Source organism: Stylophora pistillata, chromosome 2 (genome assembly GCF_964205215.1).
Source record: "Stylophora pistillata chromosome 2, jaStyPist1.2, whole genome shotgun sequence".
Lineage (NCBI taxonomy): Eukaryota > Metazoa > Cnidaria > Anthozoa > Scleractinia > Pocilloporidae > Stylophora > Stylophora pistillata.
In genome coordinates this window covers 41,654,589-41,674,196 of record NC_142520.1, presented here as the reverse complement: position 1 = coordinate 41,674,196, position 19,608 = coordinate 41,654,589, and the positions used below count along the sequence as shown (strand labels likewise).

The following is a 19,608-nucleotide window of genomic DNA, read 5'->3' as shown; positions in this document are numbered from 1 at the left end:
TCAAAATTTATTGATCATCATAGTAAATGCAAAATACACTACAGTGTTTTGTCATTTTATCCTTGGCCGGCTAGGTGGCGGTTTTTTATTTTCTGGACTGCTTCTGTACCAAATTCGCAATAATTGCTATGTATATAATATGTTTACGACTTTCATGATCATTTTGTAATCTAAATAGTGTAGTATGTGATCAAAATGCAAATGAACAAAGATTATTCTCATCAGAGCACATGATGTTTTTAAAATTCCTGTTTCTGTGCGTGGTTCACGTTTGTGGTTGAACTCGGTATTGCGTTTAAACATTAAATCGGTTGATTGCTGTTAACCTGTATTCTGCTTCGTGGGTTTTGAATGTTGGTTCTTTTATTTTAGTTTTGTATTTTATTTGTTTGTTTTGTTTTGTTCTGGCTTTCTGGTTCTTTTCTTTCCAAATTGTACTTTTGCTTGCATTGTTTGATTATTTGAAGCTCTGCGCTGCCATATCGTGAAATTACAGATCTGACTTAAATACTTGCTTCTTTTTAAGAATGGATGTACCTAATTGACCTACTATTTGGCTCTTTATTTTGTCTTTATGCGTTTATTACATTTCCAAAAATGTTCTCGAAATTAGCTATGCCTCCCACACAGGAAGATCGTTTCAAATGTCACTAACTTGAAACATATTAATGAGTAGTTCAAATGATAAAACGATCGTTTTATTTCGAACTACTCGTTGAGTAGTTGAGATGTTGTGGTGTCAGAAAAGACTTTGATTTGAAGTGTTGCTCAATATGAACATTTCAGCTATACGTTATGAATTCAAAGTTCATTGGTCACCACCATGATAGGTGCAAAATAAGCCTAAGTGTATATATAAGTCTATGCTTTGCCGGCGTTCGCTAACAAGGAAAGGTGGGAGGAGGCGCACTGCCATGAGCATGTCACTTTATCAGTTGTTAATTTTTTTCTGCTTCTTTACTGCTCTTCGTGCTCTTTACAGAGAAGGTGATATCATGTTAGGCGGACTTTTCAACATACACTCGCCGCCAGAGCACCCACGGAGTCAATGTAAAGGGATAAATTTGAAAGGACTTGGTCGCACGCAGGCCATGATTTTCGCAATCGAACGAATAAACAATGACACAAGTTTTCTTTCAAACATCTCCCTCGGATATGACATAAGAGACTACTGCAGAAACGTCTCGAAAGCTGCAAGACTCGTTTACAAACTTCTAACCGTTGACTCTAGTGTAAAATTAACACAAAATTACAAAGGAAAAAAAAATATCATTTCTATGGTAGGCCCGGATGAATCTCGCACGGCAATAGTCATCAGTGGATTTCTCCAGATGCTCAATTTTACGAGCATAAGCGGAACAACAACTAGTGCTGAACTCAGTTCCCTTTCCTTTAGCCATTTACATCGCACAGTGCCTTCGGATACTTTTCTTGCGAAGGCCATGGTTGACTTGGTTACACACTTCAACTGGAGTTATATTGCCGTCGTTGGATTAGACGATTCGTTTGGACGAAATGGAGTATGGGCAGTGGTTAGCGAAACAGCTGGGAGGAATATCTCCTTCTGTATTGCTCTGACAGAGTTTATACGCCACGAAAGTCTGCATCTCAGTAATTCCAACACAGTGAAAAAGCTAAAACAGATGGACAATATAAAAGTTGTCATCTTGTGGTTGTACGAGAATTACCAAACGGAGTTTTTCGCAGAGGTTCATAGGCAAAATCTTACTGGACGTGTATGGATTTTGTGTGAAGATTTTTTACCATCCAAATATCAAAGAAATGATGTCCTCGAGAACTCCATAGCGTTTGAACATCATAATTTTAGCGATTTAGGATTCAAAGAACATTTAAAGGATATCTTGGTCAAGGAGCGAAACAACAGAGGTTTTTCTGAGTGGAGCGATGGTGCAAACGAAATATGGCATCTTTTGGTGAGCAAGAATTGCGGTGACCGCCAAATTGAACTGTGCTCAGAAGACTTGGTTGAGGAAATCTATAGCTCTTATATTCCATATACAATCGACGCTGTATATGCCCTGGCTCATGCAATAAATATATCAATTCGAAATTTTAAGAAAAACAATTTTAATACCAGTCGCGATAAATCGCCTCCAGTGAATGGTTTTGACTTGCAGAAGCTCCTTGGCAGAGTCAATTTTGACGGACTAACAGGGAAAATCAAGTTCGATCGATTTGGTGACAGAGGCTCGGCACATTATGATATTGTCATCTTTAAAGAAGTAAACAAGGAAAATGGCAAGAGTGTTAGAAAGGTTCCAATAGGAGAATGGAAAAGCTCTATTAATAATAGACCATCGTTGATTTTTCATAAAGATCTGCTTTGGAACACTCCATCTGGTCGCCCTCCAATATCTGAATGTTCGGAACAGTGTCCTCCTGGAACAAGGCAATCTGCCACGTCACCTTGCTGTTGGCAGTGCCTCCCGTGTCTTGGTGGAACCATCAGTCCATCCGTTGGTTCTAAAATCTGCACAGAATGCCCCAACGGAACAATGTCGAACCAGGCTAAAACGGAATGCGTCGCCTTACCCTCCGCCGACATAAGTTATGATAGTGCAAGTGGAGTTTTAATTCTTACGTTTGCCGCGCTCGGTGTAGTCGTTACAATGCTTTGTGTGGTTGCCCTTGGGAAATTCTGGAATAGTCCCATCGTCAAGGCTTCCAATCGAAAATTAAGCCTTGTTCTTCTACTCACAATTCTGTCTTTGTTATCTCTGGCAGTCACTAATGTCTTTAAAACCACAGATGCAATTTGTAAAGTCATTTACCCGCTACGTTATCTGACCTATAGCCTCTGTCTCTCCGTGGTATTGGTTAAAGTGTTGCTTATTTCCAGTGCTTTCCAGGCTCCAATTGTAGCCGGTTTGGTAATCAGTTCTCTTCCCAAAAGAGCACAAGTTGCGATTATTATAGCTTTCCTATTCCCACTATTGTCTTTGTTGCTACCATGGTTGCTTCTGGACCCACCCTACAACGAGAAACATATCCATCCGAAACGTTACACCTTTAACGAGTGTAAGGCCTACTCCAACTTAGTTGGTAAGTCTCTATTTTTGACAACATGTCTTTATGTCCTTGTCCAAATGCTTCTGTCTTCGTTTTGTGCCTTTAAGGTTAGGAAAATTCCTGAAAATTTTAGCGAGGCCAAACGAATCGCTTTTTCCATGTACATATTCTTTTTCTCTTTGCTTTGTTATCACCCAGTAGAGTTTTCGATTGATGGATGGTATGTAACTGTTTTGGATTGTGTTACAACACTCTTGAGTGCGTTTGGTTTCCTTTGCTGCATATTTTTGCCAAAAGTATGCATTCTGCTTTTTAATCCAGAGGTGAACGATTTGAGTCATTTGAGAGCAGAAGTCACCCAGTTTTCGTTTGAATCAAGCGGCGTGCACGCTAACTCTGCTTTTGTTAGCCCCAACCAGGCAATGGAATCATAGACCTGCAATCTGCAACACATTTAGCTGAAACGTAACGTTTACGAAGCCACTCTCAAGGAGGTATTTCGAATTAAAATTTAAGATGAGCTGCGGCTCGCTAAAAGAGCTTCCTCCCCTGATTGTGGAACAATTGACTCACAATTTTGTAAGTAGTGCCTTCCGTACCTTGATGGCACCATCTAACAAGCCGTTTTTTCAGAAATCTGCACTGAATTCCCCATTGGAACTACTTCTGAACCAGGTTAAGACGGACTGTGATAGAGTTTGTCACCTTACCTTCCGTTAACAGACGTTATGTTGATTCTTACGTTTGGGTCGGTATAGTTCTTAAATCGCTTTTGGCGTCAAATTAGTCGCTTTTTTCCTAAATATATCAATTTACGGGTGGCGTTTTACTGATGTGTCATTTGATATGTATTCGGTTTTGTCAGTGTTTCCTCTTCTTCCCTACTTCCATTATCTTCATTCAATTCCCTCACATCCAAGCTAGGGCATATGGGGAAATCGAACCTTTGACTGCCTCTATCTTTTCGATTCTCGATGCCTTGCATATTGCTATTCTTACTAATGGTAGCCTGTTACTTAGTCTTCAATTTGAAATGAGTAATTATGATTGGCTGTATTGCTGTATCGACCTTTTTTTGTCAGGATCTTAACTCCTTAAGGCCTCCAAAAAAAGAACTAAGTCTTATTTCCTCTATTCTTAGGAATTGATAGTTCGCTTGTGAACGATCGATCGATTTTGCTGCATTTATACAAACATTAGAGGGGCAGCATGCTATGCTAAGTGAATATTTAATATTGTTTTTAATTAAAAAAAAAAAACTACGTTGTTATTAAGAAAATACGTTCGAATTGGTACGAGACAGCCTTCTTAAATATAATGCCGAGTGCAATGTGCCAACGTATAAAAACCATTACATTGTTAATGAAGGAATAAGTTCTAATCTGCTGGCAAGTTATTCTTATTTGAATACACATACGTCGTAACCCCCATCACGCAGTTCGCAGAGCCACATAAGCATATAATTCGAGAGCGAAAACTCGACCATTTGTTTATAAGTATTCCATTGAAAATTCCCGACAAATGTTCCGGTTGTGTAAACGTCAAGTCAGGCAATAAGGCAGGTTTTGTGCGAACAGAAATTACACCTTTAGCGAGCAAAATTACAATACCCACTGAATATGATAAAACTTAGCGACTGCTTCGAATTCAGAATGACGATAACTCAAACGTTTTGGTTAGCAAAATGTGGCATAACGAATATGGCGACTAGGTCGTTTTTGTCAAGACACATGGCCGATGTCCCGGATGTTGAGGAGAAAATGTAAGCACGCAATGCGAGCTACAATCTCAAAAACACGTTCTAATTTGTTCGCCGTTCATGATTAGGTAAGGCATTTTCATGTTGTGTGCAACAAATGCGAGCTAATTAAAAAAATCCCTTTGGTGCCAATTGAAATGTATTTTTCTTTAAAGTCCTTTCCGAGCGGGGAGGGGGAACAGGGGACTGTAGACTGTAGTAAGAACGGGGGGCGGGAAGCGCGATCTCTAGGAAGATCAGTCCTAGAAAGATCTGGTTTATACAAATATCTCTCGTTAAAATCAGACATATCTGCATCGTTTCGCGTAAAATTGTTTCTTTTCTGCTGATGTTTTAAAAAAATCTGAACATTTCGAACAAATCTGAATAGGTTTACAATGAGACAACCAGCCGAACAGCAATTAACAATCCTTCAATGAGAATGCGTTGATGTTCCTTTTTTTCGTTTCTTGATTTCTATTGATAACAATAAAAGGACAGGTTAAGGAGGTGCTTTGAGAAGTGCAGTTGAAGCAAACGGGTCTTAAAAGCGCAAACATCAAGGTCCTGAGAATAATGGAATGATCGCCAACCAAAAGCGTCATCGACTGTTGAACAAATTTCCTCCGTTAGCAATCATAGGAAATCTATAGGACGATATGCATATCAATGTAGGGAAAACACATTTTACATATATGCAAAATCTTTTGACATATGATTATCGTCAAAAAGTAGCTGTCCAATGCGAAGACTTCACTTTTATATTAGCTCGCAAGATATGATCATCGATGATGAAACGTTTTCAATGAAAGGATCTAAAATTTGATAAAGAGATAATTATTTGCTGTCATGTCAAAAGTTAAAAGTAGGTTAAAAGTAGCTGTCCAATGCGAATACTTCACTTGTAGGTATTAGCTCGCAACATATGGTCATCGATGATTAAGCCTTTGCAAATTAAACGATCTAAAAGTTGATAAAGAGATATATATTCGCTGTCATGTCTAAAGTTAAACTCGGTTTCGGAATAGCAGTCTAATAAGAATACTTCACTCAGGTGTGTATTAAGATCAAAAGTTACTGATCACCAAAACATGATACACCTTGGTACAAATGTGTGATATCTATGCCTTGGGTTCGCAACAACAAAAAGAGGTTGTTGTCACCCTGAGTTCACCGATGACTACCTGATTATTTTCTCCATCCGTTCCCCAAAAATCCTTCAACACCCACCCCCTCGACGATAGATAATTCCTGGCACTTTATTCCCGGGCATTCATCGTAGCTCCAACGTTTTTTTAGCTTGGCAGGTGGTATTTCTGAGGGATGTGTATATAATCGCCATTGATTAATAACGGGGGTCGTCGATAAGTTACCATTCTCTCCAAGTCATACCGAAAATTGCTGGTACAGCCGAGAAAATTCACATGTGAATAAAGGGGGTAAGATTCTACAGAAACTGTGGTGCTGCTCGGGGGGGGGGGGGTAACAAGGAAATTGGGTTTTATCAACTGAGTTGTTAATGTAAATTGGCCGCTGTAAAGAGTTTCAAAGATGACGTTTCGAGTCACCTTTCATCATCATCATTTTATTTATTAATGTAGGTTAAATTAGGGAAGTCCATAGGGCTGATGTGGACCTACAATATGATGCAATTCCTGTTATAAAATATTACAAAGATTATTACAATATTACATTGATGAAAATATTTTAATAATACAATATAAAATATATAAAAGTAAAATATATAAATTAAATATATTAAATGATTCACTTATGAAGTTCTTTCATAATGATAGTCATAATAATAAAGTCATTGTCTTTATTCTTATTTAAAATAGCTTCCTTGTCAAAAGTAAAGTTATTAATATCCACAAGAGACTTTCTTAGAATGTTTTTGAAGGCATCTGTGGTTACTTCGGAAATTTTAACTTTGCTATTCAAATAATTCCAAATATGAGGGCCTCTATATTGAGCTGATTCTCTGCCAAAATCAGTTTTAATCCTCTTAATAGTCATTTGATTGAGTATTTTAGATGCTCGAGTGCAGACTTTCTTTGTAAAAAGATCTAATATAGGTTTAGGTTCAAGGCCATAAAATACTTTAAACATCAACATAAGTAAGCGACTCTTCGGTAAAAGTAGTCTATTGGTAACCATTTGGAGTCTTTCGAGGATGTATTGTTATTATTCATCAGCCGACAAGGTCTTTTATGAGAAGAATTTAAAGATTCTAATTAAGATGTTGAACAATTACCCCATACTGCTATTGCATAGGTTACACAAGGGATAATTGTTTTGAAATAGATATCTTGTAATACATGTTGGGGAAGATAACACATTCTTCTCGATGCACATACTTCATTGGAAAAGTTCTTGTTAACTTTCTCAATATGAGCAGACCATGACAGTTGTTATCAATGGTGACGCCAAGGCAAGTAGTGAAAGTAACAAAGTTCACAAAGCCAGAGCCATAACGTACAGGACAAAGTGGACCAATAAAAGGACATTTCCTTATAATCATAGCTTCTGATTTACACTCCATAGAGATGTCTGATTTACACTCCATAGAGATGTCTTGACACTCCATAAAGATGTCTGATCCATAATAGAGTTCAGCTTTGAGACAACATCCTCAACGTTTGTCCCAGTGCAATATATAGTGGTATCGTCAGCATACATGAACACTTTACTTGCATTTATTGATTCTGGAAGGTCATTTACATATATAGTAAACAGCCTTGGACCAGCCAGGGACCCTTGTGGTACAGCGTAGTCCACATTGAGAGTAGAGGATCTGGTTCCGTTGAGTTCAGTATACTGTTTTCTATTTGTAAGATAATGCATAATCCACCCATGATGGTGACAACATATACCAACAGCCTAGAGTTTACTAGATAAAACATTGTGTGACACAGTGTCAAATGCTTTCTTAAAGTCTATAAATATAGCTCCCACAGTCGAACCACTATCAACAGCTGCTTTCCATTGTTCAATCATAGCAAGTAACATACCTTCCGTCGAGCGACCTTGTGTAAATCCCCACTGACATTCTGATAGCAATTTATTTACATGAATGTGATTATCAATATTGAAACACAACTGTCTCTCAAGCAGCTTGCTTGGTAAACTGAGTAGAGAGAAACCGGTCTGTAATTTTATACCTCAGATTGGGATCCTTTCTTAAAAAGTGGCTTAACTCTAGCAATCTTCCATGAGTCAGGGTACTGATTTTGTTGACAACACAAATTGAAAGGAACATTGAGACCAGAAGCAGGAGAGGTTGAAACAACAGATAGACTGCGAGCAGTAACACCATCTGGGCCATGAACTGTCTTTGCTTATACATTCCTAAGATCCCTTTCAACCATATCAAAGTCAATAACCATATCTTCTATAGAAGGTGTTACACTATAGATGTGGTGCAGATCATCATAGTTTTCAACCAGAGGTTGATTAATAGCTATCTTTGCAAATAGAAGAAAAAAAACCATTTATGAAATTTGTTCTTTCTACGTCATCAGTTATTTAACTTCCAGTATTTTCTTTAATCATTTTAATGTGTGTTTCTTTAGGTATACCCCTACCAGTAGCAACATTTACCACCTTCCAGAAGTTCTTAGAATCAGTTGCATTCTCGAAGCTGTCCTTCCAAAATTCTGCCTCAGCTTGTTTCAGTAACTTCGTAACTTTGTTTCTCTGTGCTTTATATTCTGCCCAGAAGTGAGAGGTATCAGATGACCCTTTGCATTTTTTGAGCAGTTTGAACAGTTTGAACCGCTTGTTCATTTCTTTCCTAATGTTCCTATCAACCCATGCGAAAGAGTTTGTTTTTACCCTAACTTCCCGAGTGGGGGCGTGATCGTCGAGAGGTTCTTTGTACATTTGTTGCCAAGTGTAGGTGCTATCATCAAGGTCATCAAAAGTTGGGGTAAGGTAACGAATCTGATCCAACCGACGCGTCGGCCAACGTGTCGGCCGACGCGTTGATGCTGTGTTTTTGGACTTCGTTGATGCTGTGTTTTTGGACTTCGCTAAGGCGTTCGATCGCGTAAACCATAAGATTCTACTGCATAAACTGCGTACCTTTGGAATAATAGGGTCACTGCTAGCCTGGTGTGGTGATTATTTATCGTGTCGTAAGCAGAGAGTTGTGGTGGATGGCAAAAGTTCTAGCTGGCTGAATATCACATCTGGCGTGCCGCAGGGGTCCATTTTGGGCTCCTTGTTTATTTTTTTATCATCATCAGTGATTTGCCAGAGGTAGTCCAGGAAAGCTCTGTGGCACTTTATGCATTCGGCCGACGCGTTAGTCAACGTGTTGGCCGACGCGTCGGTTGGATCAGATTCGTTACCTTTACCAAAAGTTGTGCATGCCCACCAAGGAGCATGCTCAAAGTCATGTTCGAGTTGTTTCAAATCCACATTTTTAAAGCTTTGAGAATACACAATCTTAGGCTTTGCTTTCTGTTTCTTGAGCTCATAAATAACAAAGATGAATTTGTGATCTGCGATGGCAAAATCAATCACACCAGAGGAGTGAACCTTGGAGTATTCAGAAACAATAACAACATCCAGTAAAGTAGAGGTCGTTTCTATAACTCTTGTTGGAGATTTAATCAGGTTTTTTTAGTTAAAGGCATGAAGAATTGGCAGTATTTTTTTTCCATCACAATCCTTTTTTCAATAAATTAGAATTTAATTCACCAGTGATTATAACATTTTTCCTTGTTAACCAGATACGCTCCAAAATAGGCTTAAAGTCATCGTAGAAATTATTGTAGTCAGGTGGTCTATAGGCACAACCTATTAGAAGCCTTTGAGAGCTGATAATCAGTTCCATCCACAAGACTTCAAGGCTGTTCTGCATGTATTTCGGTACAACTTCGAGGTGCAAGTGACTTTTGTAATATAACGCCACTCCACCGCCATTTCGTCCGTCCTGTCTATCATTCCTCTTAATACAGTAACCATCAATTAAGAGCTCTGTATCGTCGATAGCACAATTTAGATGAGTTTCGGTAATTGCTAAAATATCCAATGATGAATGGTTCAGAAGAAACTTTATCTCATTTAATTTACCGGGAAGCCCATGAACATTTAGATGACCGATAGAAGCTCCGCAGTAGCTATTATCCTTTAGAGAAGATAACGAACTGAATGAGTCATGTTCTTGGTTGACCGCCGAAGAATCCAGAGGGCCAGGATTCAGTTCAATGTCTCGAGATGATAAAATCCTCCGAATTGCCGACTTCTTTAGAAGCTGAAAAGTGCTAAAGGAAGAAGAGCTAGCATGTCTAGCAATTCTTTCACAAAAGAATCTTCTGCAGGGTTTGGTTTGGATACGATGAAAAGCCAGTAAGACAAAATGGCCGTCTAACCAAAATGAAGCATGATTTAAAATAAAATAAAGAAAAGAAAAAATAGTAATAGTCGGTATCAGTTATCAAGTCCCTGTCGTATGTCAGATGGGCGGCGTTATTTAGTTCACAGAGGTGACCAAATACAGTATTGTTCGTAATTTGCTCTTAATCCCTTTTTAAGTAAGCACTAACACAATTGTCGTCCAGGTAGCATAAAAGCTCACGGTCATCCAAGTTCTTGACGTATTTCTCGCCAATGGTATGGTTTACCAAACTTCTTTCAGCAAAGAAGTAGTAGTCTGGAAAAAGCATTCCCTCTAAAAACTCTCCCTCAAAAATAGACAAATCGAAATATAATTGTAAGTTTTACTTTTCCTTTGCGTAAGAGGAAAATCTCGATTAAAAAGCTCTAAGAACAAACTTATCAGGAAAACTTTTGGGATTGCAATAAACCACTGCAGGAAATATATAGAGCACGGTCGAAGAAAAAAAAATTGGATAAGTAGAGCGATAATTAGTTTAAAAATGCGTTTTACAACTTTGCAAAATGCTTCGCCGTTTTCAACAAAAAATAACATAAATCTACCTAAATTGTCGATTTCAAATATTTCTGAGGAATGGAGCTTTAAACGGAAATTTTTCATGTTCCAATTTGGGAATCGAAGAAGCCCCGCAATTTTAGCTGAGGATATCATATTGATAGAGAATGCGGACTCATCACATACTCAGGGAACTTCTTAATACAAAATGGGGTTAGTTGTTTATTTGGATGTTCTTCGTGTCACCGTCATTTCCATTAAGTAATTTATGACAATTGTAGTGAAAAGAAGAAATTCATGCTAATTTGAGACAAGAAGAACCGTTCTTTTCTGGCATCACGTAGTCCATTTATGTTAATGTTGGAAAGCTTTCCAAACAAACAAGTCTAGGATGAATCTTTCAAATCACAATTTATGAAGCCACCATATGTTGTTGAACTGCTCAGTAAACTGTGGTGTATATTTTCATATCTTTGTCTTAGTCATTTGTTTCATTAGCACAACTCCGATTTATTAAGTCCTTATTGTTATTCTCTAATTTCATCTGATACAATGAAATATATGAAGTTCATATATTTTGAACTGCGGTATTAGATACGTAGCATGCACGATCCTCACAGTAGATAGTGCTATTTAAGCAATAGCGAAAATCAGAACTGAAAAAAATTCAGGCCTGTATCCAGGCCTGCTCCCAGTTGGCTTGTTAGCTCAATTGGTAGAGCGCTGCACTAGTATCGCAGAGGTCAGTGGTTCGAGTCCCGTACAGGCCTGATTTTTTTTTTTTTTTCAGGTCTGATTTTCGCTATTGCTTAAATAGCGCTATCTACTGCGAGGATCGTGCATCGTACGTATCTAATTTCATCTCTTAGCAAGCCAGAACAGAATCCCATCATCTTCTGTTTTCTGTTGAAAAATAATGATCACAGCATCAGAGGTTTAAAAAAGGGAAAATAAAGATTCGTAACTAAATGAGAAGCCTTTTAAATAAATTTCAGACTAGGTTATGTTGTCGTGAAATGAGTTTTGGGAGAATATGAAATTTGAAAATTGCATGAGGCTTTTCCAAGGATTTTCTTATGCAAGCCATTTGTTTTTTGACAAATTTTAAAGCCTCTGCTTCAAGCTAATCCTTAACAGAGGGGGAGTGAATAGGCTAACGGATCGGCGGATTCTGAGAATTATTTTGCCCGGATTTCGGATTTAGAGCCAAACCTTTTAACGGATTTGCGGATTCTGAAATTGCAAAGGTTCGTGGTTTCGTCGATTTTTTCGGTTCGGACTTTGGATTTTGCTGCTGAGGAAGCTCGGATCGTGGATCCGAACGATCGTCAGAAATGCTTTGTTTTCTGAATATGTGTTTATTTTTGTCACGGACAAGACTCTCTGCATGTCACGCATCAGGGAAATAGTAACGCACTGGGACGTCTGCTGTGTTCGCGCCCTTATCCGTGACACTGTACCCCACCGACTGCGATTCGCTCGATGGGAAAGCCATTACCTAGCTAACACACACCAGCTCAAAGTGCGTTTTCCACCTTTTTACGAGACAAGTAGCGAACGGATTCGGGTTTAACAATATTTTTTTTAACGGATTGACGGATTTGGTTATCAAATCGTTGCAGATCGGCGGATTTGCATACCCCTATTCACCCCCCTCTTAACAGGTAATGTTTCAAAGGTTTTTCGTTGTTGTGTTTTTTCTTTAATAGCACAAAATAGCTAAAGACATATAAAGAGATAGGCTACCTTATTTTTTACTAATATATATTTTTTTAAGACCGGAAAACGAAATCTATTCCTTATACCAGCATTGTTCTTCTATGAAAAGAACTTCTCTATGCTTGCTGAAAACAGCCAATTTATTTTCCATGCAAATTATCGAATTCCCGTCCGCTAAACAACAACGAAATTGTTTTTGACAGTGGTGTTGTCTGTTCCTGATTTGAATGAAGCAATTCTTCACCGTGGCAGTTCTATTTTTTTTTCCACACCGTGATGGGGCCATGATATCATAACACCCCTTTGTTAAATTCCATTTAATGTCTACAAAACAAGTTTACAAGCAATTTGGTTATATGAACTAAGTTGAAATTGTAAATTGGCCACCGTAAAGAGTTCGTTCCTTCAAAATTATGCGTGAACTTTTAAGAATTAGTGAACATCGCAGTTCTTGTATAATGTTTATGACATCAATCCCTAGAATTTATAACAATAAGGAATTATGTTTCTTTTATTTTCATTCCCAGCATCATCACAGCTCTTTGTAGCGGAGTATTCTATTCGTACACAGTCACTGTTCAGGATGAAACTGAGCAACGTAGTTTTCATCCAATCCGCGACAGTTAACAGTTGCCAGTTGACACAAGGATACGAATTGAGTTCTTTATGAAATGTATGTTAAATTCTTAATGACATGAATTGTGCCAAGCCGTAGACACGTCGTCTATGCAATTAAGGGCACATATTACCTTACAATGTGGGTGTCTAACCATTTCGAGGGAATTACTTTTGCAGTCCGTTCTTCTTTCTTTCTTTTATTTTTCACTTAATCTTTGTTTTTACCTTGGGTAGGTGGCGTGTGTTTTTTTGGGATTGCGTTGCAACCAAGAAATGGTGTTAAATGCACGAAATAATTGAAGACTGGGATCACATTATAAAAGTCAGCAGGTGCCAAGTCGTCATGGATGATCTTAGTAAAAGTAAATGAATATGTAAAGGCGAGAAGTCTATCGATCGATCTGATGGATACTGACACTGGCTCTCTACTTTTAAACATTAGATTGGTTAATTGTTGCAACCCTGTATTCTGCCTATTGGTCTTCTTTTTAAATGTTTATTGCCTTAATTAGGCCAGCTTTTGTCATGTTTTGTTTTGTTTTGTTTTGTTTCGCCGTTTATTTTTTTCTTCGTATCTTACTGGTTTAATCATTTGAAGCTGTGCTCTGCCATATCGTGAAATTGATGAACTGACTTGAATATCTCGTTCTTTCTAAGAACAGAAATCAGATATGCCTAGTTAATTTCTGTTTGGCTCTTTCGTGTTTTTTTAATTATTCTTGGTTTTTCCATGCATTCATTACGTCCCCGATAACATTTTTGGAATAAGCTTAAATCCCTACATTAGAACATACTAAAACACATTATATAATCGTTGTTAACATGAAATATGTTTTTCGTCGCGCAGAAGTTTGAGATAACACTTGCTTCTAACGGTCAAGTGGGTGTTGTTTCTGTCAAGAATTGGCATGTGGTCATCAGATCGTATTATTTTTAAACTACTCATCAAGTTCATAAACACTTCAAAGTAGATGTTGACGTGTTTGAAAGAAATGAGACTAAAATTTCAATTGATGTTCAATTCGAGTACTTCACTTGGGCTATTAACCGGCTTCAAAAATTATTGATCACCATAGTGACTCCATAGTCAGTGTAAAATACACTAAAGTGTTTTTTTTCCCTGGTTTAATTCTGGCTGGGTAGCGGTTTTTTTTTTTTTCCGAACTAGTCACTGAGTTCATAAGGACAAAATTAGATGTTGTGGTGTCAGACGAAAGACTTTAATTTGAAGTGTTGCTCAATATTAACACTTCACCTATACGTTATGAATACAGAATTTACTGATGACCACTATAGGTGCAAAATAAGCCTAAGTATAAACGCCTAATGTCTACGCTTTGCGTTCGCTAACAAGGAAAGGAGAGGAGGTGTATTGCCGCTAGTTTGTCACTTTACGAGGTGTTAATTTTTTTCTGCCTCTTTACGTTGTTCGTGCTCCTTACAGAGAAGGTAATATCATGTTGGGCGGACTTTTCAACATACACTTGGCGCCAGAACACCCAGGGAGCCAATGTATAGAGATAAATTTGAAAGGATTTGGTCGCACGCAGGCCATGACTTTCGCCATCGAACGATTAAACAATGACACAAGTTTTCTTTCAAACATCTCCCCAGGATGCGACATGAGAGATTATTGTAGAAAGATCTCGAAAGCTGCAGAACTCGTTTACGAACTTCTAACCGTTGATTCTTGTGTCAAGTTAACACTAAATTACACAGGAAAAAAACTATCATTTCTAAAGTGAATATTTCACTTGTAGGTATTAGCTCGCAACATGGTCATCAATGGTGAAACGTTTGCAAATGAAACTATCTAAAAGTTGATAAAGAGATAGTTGTTCGCTGTCATGCCTAAAGCTGAAAGTAGCTGTCCAATGCGAATACTTCGCTTGTACGTATTAGCTCGCAACATATGGTCATCGATGATAAAACGTTTGCGAATAAAACAATCTAAAAGTTGATAAAGAGATAATTATTCGCTGTTATGTCTCAACTAGGTTTCGGAATTGCAGTTTAATAAGAATACTTCACTCAGGTGTGTACTAAGGTCAAAAGTTACTGGTCACCAAAATACGCCTTAGTAGAAATACTTGATATCTATAAGCCTTGGGTTCGCAACAACGAAAAGAGAGAGTCGTCACCATGAGTTCGCCGCATGACCACCTGATTATTTTCTTCTGCTTCTGTGCCGCTGTTCAGGCTCATTACAAAGAAGGCGATATCATTTAAGGCGGACTTTTCAGCGTAGGCAAGCCGCCAGAACACCCAGAAAGTCGATGTGCAGCGATAGATTTGAGACGACTTGATCGCGCACAGGCCATGATCTTCGCCATCGAACGAATAAACAATGACACAAGCCTTCTTTCAAACATTTCCCTCGGATATGACATAAGGGATTACTGCGGAGACGTCTCAAAAGCTGCAAGACTTAAGCGATTCTAGTAACAAATCGTCTCAAGTAAACAGCTTTGACGTGAAGGAGCTTGTAGGCAGAGTCAATTTTGAAGGACTAACAGGGAAAATCAAGTTCGATCAATTTGGTGACAAAGGCTCGGCCCATTGTGATATTTTTAAGTTTAAAGTAGTATCTGAAAGAAATGTCCAGAGCGTTAAACAGGCGCTAGTAGGAGAATGGAAAAAATCCGATGAAAATGAAACACAGTTGATTTTTCATGAAGATCTGTATTGGAAGACTGGTCGCCCTCAGGAGTCTGAATGTTCAGAAAAGTGCCCTCCTGGAACAAGGCAATCCGCTACGTCACCTTGTTGTTGGCAATAGGGACCTTAAGAAACCTCGACGGCGACGGCGACGAGGACGTGGAAAGACAAGAGATCTAATTGGCAGAACAATAGCTCAGCACGTGCGTTTTGAAACTTTGTACATTTCTTAGCCGTCCTATGCAAAACAACAACGTGAAATCGCCAAAGTCTGCTTCGTCTGCGAACCGAAACCGCGACGGCAAATTATTTTAATTTCCATTTGGAACTCAACGGCTACTTTATACGTCATGCTGAAGTTGAGCTGTGGCGCTGTATAAGACAGTAAGCTCCTGCAGCCATTTTTGAAATTTTAACTAAGAGTACTAGAAATTCAATTTTTAAGTCTTTCTTGGCGTCGCCGTCGTGGTTTCTTAAAGTCTCTAATGCCTTTCGTGTCTTGGTGGAACCATCAGTCCATCTTCTGGTTCTAATATTTGCACAGAATACCCCATTGGAAAAATGTCGAGCCAGGCTAAAACAGAGTGCGTCACCTTACCTTCTGCCAACATTAGTTATGCTAGTGCAGGTGGAATTTTTAATTCTTACCTTTGCCACGCTCGGTGTAGTCGTTTCCATGCTTTGTCAAGTTGCCCTCTGGAAATTCTGGAATAGCCCCATCGTCAAGGCTTCCAATCGCGAACTAAGCCTCGCTCTTTAACTCGCAGTTGTGTCCTTGTTATCTCTGGCATTCATTAATGTATTTAGATCGACGATGCAATCTGCAAGATCATGTACCCGCTACGTTATCTGACTTATAACCTTTGTCTCTCCATCTTATTGGTCAAAGTGTTGCTTATTTCCAGTGCTTTTCAGGTTCCAATCGTAGCCACTGTAGTGATCAGATCTCTTTCAAACAAAGCACAATTTGGGATTGTTTTGTCCTTTCTACTCCCGCTGTTGTCTCTGTTGTTACCATGGTTACTTTTGGATCCACCCTTCAACAAGTAACATATCTATCGGATACATTACACCTTTAACGATTGCAATGCATACTCCAACTTAGTTGGGAAATATCTATTCCTGGCGACATGTTTTTATGTCCTTGTCCAAATGCTTTTCTCCTCGTTCTGTGCCTTTAAGATCAGGAAAATCCCTGAAAATCTCAGCGAGGCCAAACGAATTGCCTCTTCCACGTACATATTATTGCTCTCATTGCTTTGTTATCACTCAGTAGAGTTTTCGATCGATGGATGGTATGCAACTGTTGTGGACTGTGTAACAACACTCTTGAGTGCGTACGGTTTCTTTTGCTGCATATTTTTGCCCAAAGTATGCGTTCTGCTTTTTTGGCCAAAGGGAAACAATTTGAGTCTTTTGAGAGCAGAAGTCACTCAGTTTTCGTTTAAATCCAGCGGCATGCGTGTTAACCCTGCTGTCGATAGCTTAAACCAGGAAGTTGGAATGCAGACCTACAATCTGCGACAAAAATAGCTGAAAATTAACTTTCACAAAGCCAATCAAGAAGATATTCCAAAAATAAGATTGAAATCAACTACAGCCGGCTTAAAAACTCCTCTTCTTCGATTCCTCCTGGGAACTCAAAACATTCGAGACGGATAAAAAACAGATTCATTTATGAAATGAGCCTATCGTCACACAACAGCTTCTTTTAAAATCTGCGTTACCATTTGATGCGAGGAGGAAACGATGTATCAATTCTGTTTAATTTCACTGTTTTGAACATGAGACTAGTTTAAAAAAAAAAAGACCGGTAGCTTATATTTCTTTTGTCATAAAGCTTGTCACTGCCATATCTTGGATCACTTTAAATTCAAATACTTTTGACATAATGCTGGCCCATGATTAATAAATTAGAAATAAAACGACCTAAAAATCAATTTAAAAAAAAACTATTTGGTCTTATACCTAAATTTAAATTCGGTTTTTGAATTGTAGTCCATCAAGGATAATTTACATATGCCGGTGGATTAAAATGAATATCACCGATCGCTACCACGTGAGCAAAATACACCTGAGTTAAAAAAAAAAAAACAAACAAAAAACTGATGCCTTAGGTTCGCGAACAAGAAAAAGGAGAAGAGAGGAGTATCAGGCTATGAGTTCGCGCCGTTACCAGTTGTTTAATTTCTCCTCCCTCTGCGCTGTAGTTTAGGCTCCTTACAGAGGATCTTAATAACACTTTATGTGTGTGTCATAGATTTATAAATAAAGAAAGAAATGAATCTATGAGTGAGGAAAACTCATGCCTTTAAGCAATGCTGCATTGCAAATATATAAATAGCTGAATCGTTAGCACCTTGCAATAGGTATCAATGCCTAACAGCACTAAACTGCCACGGACTGTTTTTTTCTTTTTCTTGATGAAAAACACTGAAAAATAGTCAACCTTGCTCTCATTTTGGCTATACTGGAAGATACCTTTTCAAAAGACAATTTGTATGTTGGAAGCGAAAAAGTTTTATGACCTAAGGCAAAAAAAAATTGTCTTTCTTCCTAGAATAGGCTAAATTTGTTTCCGCAACATATGTTTCCGGCCAGGCTGATTAAAAAACATTTGCTCCTGCAGTACGAAATATTAATCATTGCCTGGGGGGTCGGAGGATGTTGGTTGTGTCACAATAAAATTTACCTGATCTCCCCATGAAGCTCTGCATCATTCTAATGGTCCCTGCTCATCACCGTCAATTTCCATTGTCAACACTGACTACGACAGAGCTGAATAAGGTGTGCGCACGCGCTAGGGTTTGGCGCGGAAAAACGAATTTTGAGTCACTCGCACGGTTGATTTTCTAGTCTGTTGCTTGGTGGCGTTGTTTTCCTTGCCGCTCTACTTTTGCAGAACAATCTCCAAAACTTTGTACAACCCCTAAATATTTTCTAAAATTAACTTTCTCCTTAAAACCCTTGGAAATAGGAAAATGATTTCGACAAAATGGCTCGGTTTTAAATTCCAGCTCCTTACTATTTTCGCAAATTTCGCTAAATTTTAAACCTCGTACGTTTAAGCCCGCAATTTTGACCGCATATCTGTGACGTAACATTCCGTTATTCGGCTCCGTCACTGACTACTCAGTTAGCGACTGTGATGCCCCTTCAGTTCCCCAAAATCATCCAACAGAAACCGGTCCGGACCGGTTCTTTTTCTTCCCCTGCCCCGTGATAGATAATGCCTTGTCTCTTGTTCCAGAGCCTTCATCACAACTTCAGTGTTTGTTAGTTTGGCAGGTGGCATTTCTGATGGATGCGTATATGACCGCCGTTAATTAATAACGGGAGTCGCAGGTAAGTTCCCATTTTCTCCAAGTCACACCGAAAACTGCTAGTAAAGCCAAGCAAATTCACAGGTAAATAAAGAGGGTAAGTTTCTAAAGAAACTGTGGTGCTGCTTACCAAAATTCAACTGTTTCACTCGTATTTTAAATCCGACATTCTTTTTATTTCAATCGAAATTCAATTCGTTTTAATAGTTGGATATTCATTTTAATGGTTGGACACTCGTTTTGTTAACTTTAGTTTTCTCGACATTCGTTTACTCGTTCCATCAAAGTGCGTTTTCTCGATATTCCTGCCCGACGTTAACTGGGACGAGCGCGATGTTTCCTAAACAAAAAAAGATGGCGTCGATAAGGGAAGCATTCCTTTTTAGAGTCCGGTCTTTCTTGGAAGTGCTAAATCATTCTTCAAACCTTGATGACGAAAATGTAATCAACATTTTGAAACGTGGAAGCCTATTGTACCACCCAGCCAGAAATGGATGAGTCGGAAGAAAACTTTCTCTTTCAAGCATATGTAGAATACACTGGTGCGCCAGAAGGCCTTGGGCCTGTTAAGCAAAGGAGAAATTAGAATAGTGAACTATTGTGGACTGACGAATAATCGAATA

General features: G+C 38.5%; 1 protein-coding gene and 1 pseudogene across 1 annotated transcript; both read left to right on the top strand.

Annotated features, from left to right (window-relative positions):
- Positions 1-728: 728 nt before the first annotated feature.
- Positions 729-4,902, top strand: LOC148739573 (extracellular calcium-sensing receptor-like). The gene has a single exon (XM_088747302.1). The coding sequence runs from the start codon at positions 864-866 to the stop codon at positions 3,462-3,464; it is 2,601 nt and encodes an 866-aa protein (XP_088603428.1). The 5' UTR covers positions 729-863; the 3' UTR covers positions 3,465-4,902.
- Positions 4,903-16,157: 11,255 nt separating this feature from the next.
- On the top strand, positions 16,158-18,050 carry LOC148739572 (extracellular calcium-sensing receptor-like; annotated as a pseudogene).
- Positions 18,051-19,608: the final 1,558 nt, after the last annotated feature.